Source organism: Gigantopelta aegis, chromosome 1, assembly GCF_016097555.1.
Source record: "Gigantopelta aegis isolate Gae_Host chromosome 1, Gae_host_genome, whole genome shotgun sequence".
Lineage (NCBI taxonomy): Eukaryota > Metazoa > Mollusca > Gastropoda > Neomphalida > Peltospiridae > Gigantopelta > Gigantopelta aegis.
This window is the reverse complement of record NC_054699.1, coordinates 27,202,287-27,209,634: the sequence shown is the minus strand read 5'-3', so window position 1 is coordinate 27,209,634 and position 7,348 is coordinate 27,202,287. Positions and strand designations below refer to the sequence as shown.

Below are 7,348 nucleotides of genomic sequence, written 5' to 3'. Positions count from 1 at the left end.
TAGCCATAAATACGTCCAAAAGCAAGATCGTTATATTTGGAGGTAGGAAGGAAGGAATGTTTTATTTAACGACGTATTCAACACATTTTATTTACAGACATATGGCTAAGGACCACACAGATATTGAGAGAGGAAACCCGCTGTCGCCACTTCATGGCCTACTCTTTTCGATTAGCAGCAAGGGATCTTTCGTATGCACCATCCCACAGACAGGGTAATACATACTACAGCCTTTGATATTCCAGTCGTGGTGCACTGGCCGGAACGATAAATAGCCCAAAGGGCCCAACGACGAGGATCGATCCCAGACCTACCGCTCATCAAGCGGGCTGTTTGGAGGAATAAAGAAAGATTATAAGAGGGTATTCCATTTAGGTAATCAAGCATTGGAAAACATGAATTATTATAAATAGTTTGGTATTTGGTTTGAGAAAAGTAATAAATTTAATTTGTGCAAGAAACATCTAGCACGCCCAGCTAGAAAAGTCATGCTTTACATCTTAAGAAAATCTAACGAACTTTGTTTGTCAGTTGAATATCGACTAAAGTTATTTGACATAGTAATTATTCCTTTATGGCTATGAAGTTTGGGGATTTGAAAACATTCATATCCAATTCTTACGATATTTAATACCTGTGAGGAAACGTACCCCTATATATCGAGGGGTTAGTGCCAGAACCACTTACCTCCTTTCCACTTCAATCTGAAAAAACTGCACTGAAAACTTTGGAATGCACTTAAAAATCGGAAACTTAACTTTTGCTAAATATTTTGCTTTTAGATACTACCAGTTACTTGTTTTATTATAAAATTTAAAAGTTGGTCTGCTAGTAATAATAGATAATGATGTAATTAGATGAAGAAATATTTTATTTATTCTGGCTCCAGGAACTTGAACACAAACAGCTCCGACCAGCATGCCAGAGCAAGCTATTTTATAAACAGTTCTTCTTACAGCCCAGCATGTAACAAATTGTGTGAAATCTCAAGTCAAGATTAATATTATCTTGCAATGAGTCCACGTGGCATACAGTAAACTTTCAAGTTCGCAGCCGCTCTGAAACACCTAATGGGTCTGTGTTGTTAATACTTTGAAAATGTACTGGAGCAGGAAGTAATTGTAAACAGTAACAAATTATCTCTGGATGGCAGACATTGGCAAGGGTCATGGGTGTTTCCAGCTGTGTGCAAAGTAACCTTATCCTACACTGAGACGATGAATTCGGCTCCCTGGTAATGTAGCAGGTTGGTACAAGCATTTAACAACTTCAGAAAAACAATTTGTCAAACAAAGCAAAGCCTTAAAACCAGTTATAACAGATACATTTGTTACACTAATTATTACATGAAATGTAAGCTATCATACCAGTTATAACAGATATATTTATTACACGAATTAAACACGAAATGTAAGCTATTGGAGTAAACTGCACCATATCTGTAGTGTTGAGATACTAACTTAATAAATAATGTTAATTCAACAGTTAAGATAAGTTAATACGTTTAATGATTTCTAATACACAGTAATTTAACGAAACAAAATTAATATAGGGCTAGTGACTATATTCGGCATTTTTCCTTTAAGGTTTCCATTCGTTGTAAAGTGTCTACGTTTTGACATGTTCTAAACAAATGTTCTTCAACTTAATGATTTAAACAGCAATTTAAAGAGAATATAATGACAAATATATTTACAATCAACGTGTAATGATTCCTAGCAGAATGCGTATTTTCGTGGGGTTTTCATGTTTGCATGTAACATGGGTCAGACGAGTAATGATTCCTAGCAGAATGCGCATTTTCGTGGGGTTTTCATGTTTGCATGTAACATGGGTCAGACGAGTAATGATTCCTAGCAGAATGCGCATTTTCGTGGGGTTTTCATGTTTGCATGTAACATGGGTCAGATGTTACTGAAACAATGTTTAGAAGTTATATGTGATAAAAACTTACTAAAATAATATGACAGTAGCAAATAATTACCACAAGTCTACTGGCCCTTAATTCATTTTGTTGAGTAATTTTAAATATGCAAGTAATACTACTAAAGATAACTGTGTTGAAACCAAAATCTATTTATTGATATACTTTAAATTGCACAGCTGTGTACTGGTGTATCCTGGTAACCAGATATTGGACACAAGAGGACCTTCTCTTAATAAATATACCTCTTTGTTCACAATACCAACTTTTATAATGCATGTCGCCCCATAATATGTGTAAAAGCAGTGCCCTCTATCCCCACTCCACCCCCAATATAAAGTCCTGGCTACCCTAATATATATATATATATATATATATATATATATATATATATATATATATATATATATTTATACGCCGTTAAGGTGTGTGGACTAGTTGGATATTGGCATGGATGGAAAAGAAATATTTAATGGCAAGCCAGCACATGATATTTTTAAACCATGCTTATCATATGTCCTGTTTGTGAGGTATTTCGACACTTGGTTTGTAAAATGCAGAAGGAAAATTGTTACCAAGGTAGTGGCTACTCCATTAAAACAGCGACAAGGTATTATTTATAAGCGACAAGGTATTATTTATAAGCGACAAGGTATTATTTATAAGCACTTCCCAATTGACAGGAAAGTAAATACCACAATCTTGAATGTACCAGTCCTGGGCACTGGTTGAAGTAAGATAAGAGCCGATGAGTCATATATCCTATCGCATCTACCTGTACTACTGAGCTATGCTGACATGGGTGATATACTGTATACAGGAATGAAATACTAGTCTTATCATATATAAATTGCAAATACATTGCGGTGACTGTAGATTAAAAATAAGATACATTTTCAGGTATAGTTTCGTGTTTTGATTGTCAATGTTTTGAAAACATTTTAATGCGTTCATTGAATAAAGATTGTTGATTAAAATATTTAACAAATTGATGTTATAATAATGATAACAGTGAATGTTATTAGCTACAGTGAGACCAGGACTGGTGTAAACAATATCTAAATACAGTTTAATGCATTCGTCATCAGCATTGATCTGGTGCGTGATTAAGTATAATGTTTGTCTAATGCGCTCGTTGAATGATATGCTTGTACACACACACACATTTTATTTAAACACACTATAGCAGTAACCACTTTGTTATAATGACCAGAGATCCCTCGTCATTGGAACATCTGGAACGTTACAATTATTCCAGTTAATGTAGTAATATCTAGATATTTTAGCCCAGAAAATATGTATGTGCATACATTTCAACTACTACAATGAACAATATTTATTATTAGTATGCATATTTATTTCATGTTATTTACATAAAGGGGTCGCTTCTTCTAACCAATTAGTTATAATATGAACTGCCATGAACGGACTCGGATTGAAAGAAAAGTGCTTGATTTTAAACTATATGTCAAATATTATATAATGTCTATAAAGTATACAATGACTAGAAAAGTTACAATCCTGTGATGATGCCTTTGAAATAATATAAACTAATTTCCCTCTGTGCTAAGTAAATTAAAATATTTTATTGCGTATGGTCATAAAACATTTATCATCTTTGGGCCAGCATCCTTATTACAATAAACAATTCCCAGGCATTTTCATTTTAAATTGCAACTTAAATTAATTTTTTATATAATATTCAAATTGTCTACACAATACAGACATAGCTTGTTAATAATTTTTAACTAAGGTTGTTGCATATGGGAGCCATGTTTAAAAAAAATATATATAGAAAGGAATTTTATATTTAATGACACTCAACACAACTACAGTTATGTTGTGTCAGACATGTGGTTAATGACCACAAATATATGTTATAGAGGAAACTATGGGCAACTATTCTTTTTATTATCACCAAGGGATCTTTAATATATGCATCATCCTACATACAGAATAGTACACATCATAGTCTGTAACACCAGTAGTGAAACACTGGCTGGAACGAGAAATACATGTAGTTCAATGATTCCACTAATAGGGATCGATCCTATTCTGACCGCACATCAGGCCAGCACTTTACTACTGGGCTACGTCCTGTCCCCGGCAAATTAATTTAGTTATATTATTTTTCTCTAATACACATAGTGACTATTCAAACCAAAATAAGGGAAAATAACTTTCCTGTTTAACTAGTTTCTTTATGTCTCTGTTCAGTTAATATTTTCTCAACTGCGTGTTTCTTTTGGACTCTGCAGTCACATCTGATTCAAGAATTTACATAACCGGCATTTATTCAGCAACTAGTTAACAACACATACATTTTACCACATTCCAGATGTCTAAGCACTACACTTCCGCCCCCACACACAAAAAACGTTAAGCACTAATATATATTTTAAGAAACGTCCTGAAAACAAACAAAAAATAATTATGCACTAATTTATATTTTAAGAAACGTCCTGAAAACACACAGAAAAATGTTAAGCACTAATTTATATTTTAAGAAACGTCCTGAAAACAAAACAAAAATGTTAAGCACTAATTTATATTTTAAGAAACGTCCTGAAAGCACAAAAAAAAATGTTAAGCACTAATTTATATTTTAAGAAACGTCCTGAAAACACACAAGGAACGTTAAGCACTAATTTATATTTTAAGAAACGTCCTGAAAACACACAAAAAACGTTAAGCACTAATTATTTGTTTGTTTTTTTAAACGGAGATAGTTTAACATTCACTGGGTTTTCAAACAATAATTTTGATACGCAAATCTTACTTCCCAGATTTATGGAGTTTTTGTATTTTTTCTCGTTTTTCTATATATTCAAATTAATGTTAAGCGATCATTTTAGTTTTTGATTTAACTGATAAGCCGAAAACAGTTGTTGAGTAATCAAAACTAAAATCAAATGCGTAGCCTATATCTTTATTTGAAGTAAAAATCAGTTACTCTTTGTTCGTACCTAAAGTACGTTCACACATTCTACAGATATAGTGCAAACCTCAATTATCTTAGAACCATATACCATATAGGTGACATAATTATAAAGCTCGTGACAATTGAAAATGAATTCACTTTGGAAATAAACATGATGCGAAATGGAAGCCCGTTTAATATCCTATTTATTACCCATAATTGATGTTAATTCATAGCACTCAACTCGTTTGATTGAAAACATATTTTATTGAATATATATAATACACACACACACACACACACACAGAGAGAGAGAGAGAGAGAGAGAGAGAGAGAGAGAGAGAGAGAGAGAGAGAGAGAGAGAGAGAGAGAGAGAGGAGGAGAGAGAGAGAGAGAGAGAGAGAGAGAGAGATTGGGCACAAGTTATCCAACTTACGAGGTCCTCTCTTAATTACAAACATTAAATTGTACAATAATGGCGACTGCAATTTTCGATAAATAAATAAATAAAATAAACGTTTGTGTAAAATGTTTGAACAAACTGAAATGACAGAAAAGGAAATGAAAAGAAATAGAAGTAACTCGTTTAGCTGACGTTCCTGTAAAGTTGTAGCGCGTCAATTAATGACGTCATCGTGTGACGTCGAAGTGTTACGTCTCACTTGGCGTTCTAGTGGGACGTATTACTTTGATATGTACCAAGTTATTTGAACCATATATATATATATATATATATATATATATATATATATATATATATATATATATATATATATATATATATATATATATATATATTTGACACACAATATTCCAAACAGAACAGTAACAAAACAACTTTCCACTTTACGTAGCTGCTAAAACTCAATTTACGACAATAAATAATTTCGTTCGTTATGAAATAAAATGAAGTTTGATCTCATAGAAATATTATAACGACGAAAAGAAAAAGACATTAAATATGTGATATTCTAAAGAAAATATATTCTTAATGTGAAAGTTAAGTCACGTCGCTTTAAAGGTTTTGTCAGTGGAAAAACATTCTAACAATGGCAGCAAACAAGATAGTATCGTTAAAGGGACATTCCTGAGTTTGCTGCAATGTTTAAGATGTTATCGACTAACAGAGACTTTTTAACGCTTGTAATTGCATACCAAATATATTTTTCTGCATAAACTATTAGTGGCTGTATATTAAACGTGTTTCTGATCGTTCTAATATTTGTATTAGATTAAATTTCATACGAAAAATTATTTGAAGACAAAATCCAGTTTGGGCTTCTTACAAATATTAAGATGACCACAAATGCATTGAATATACAGACACTGATATTCTAAACAAGAAAATATATTTAATATGTAAGTTTAATCGTAGAAATATTGTATTAGTCGGAAACATCTTAAACATTGCAGCAAACTCAGGAATGTCAGGAGTTTCTGATCGTTCTAATATTTGTACTACGTTCCCCTGCGCGTGCTGTAACCTCACCGTGATGTAGGGGTGTAACATTCTCTTTGAGAATGGCCAATAGAGCACAAATTGAATTTTTTAGTAAAAGTTAGTATCTACATGTATCTGTGATATTTGTATTTTTGCACAGTTCTTTACACTGTGTTTTTATTTAAAATTTGTTATACTGATGTTGATCATTACTTGTTTGCATTACCATAGCTTGACACCCAATAGCCGATGTATTTTTCGTGCTGGGGTGTCGTTAAACATTCATTCATTCATTCATTCATTGTACTAGGTTAAATTTTATTTTATTTCCTAAAATAGACAAAATCCAGTTTGGGCTTTTTACAAATATTAAGACGGTCAGAAACACATTGAATATACAGACAATGATATTCTAAACCAGAAAATATATTTAATATGTAAGTTTAATTGTAGAAATATTTTATTAGTCGGAAACATCTTCCAATGCAGCAAACTCAGGAATGTCCCTTTAATGTAGAGGAGTCAATCAAAGGCTTCGGCAAAACACTTGAACGTTGATTTCTAACCGAGTGTTTAACTTGTAACTGGGCTTCCATGTTTGTGGATGTCCCGATGGCCGAGCTGTCAAATGTCATGTGAATCGGTGCAGCAGGTTTGAAATTCTGACAATTGACACGTTGCGTGGTGGTGGGGGTTTTTGTTTGTTTTTGGGGTTTTTTTTTTAAATATTACTCGTATCGCACACGAGATCTTTGTAGTCGATAAAACACGAATGAACAAGATATGGGTGTGTAGTACTTACCTTGTGACAAGACAAAACATGCCACAAGTAGACTGGCCACCAGTAGAACTTTCATGGCAGCGTACTTGTTGATTTACCTGGCGGGAAAGGAAAGGAATGTCTGTGCTTTAAACAATATTTATTGCAATTAGAAATATGTTTTGAGCGATCTGGGGATGGAACAACAGCAATTAGCCCATATTAATGTTTCTCCCAACATTTTCACAATATGAATATTTTGCAAGCGATAATTTTGTTTAACAAATAAGTAGCCAAGAACAA

General features: G+C 32.9%; 1 protein-coding gene across 1 annotated transcript in view; it reads right to left on the bottom strand.

Annotated features, from left to right (window-relative positions):
- Positions 1–7,142, bottom strand: part of LOC121372834 (acidic mammalian chitinase-like) — a 22,543-nt gene extending 15,401 nt beyond the window's left edge. Inside the window, exon 1 of the mRNA XM_041499314.1 lies at positions 7,088–7,142. Coding sequence (XP_041355248.1) covers positions 7,088–7,142 — 55 coding nt within the window. The remainder of the gene's footprint in view (positions 1–7,087) is intronic.
- Positions 7,143–7,348: the final 206 nt, after the last annotated feature.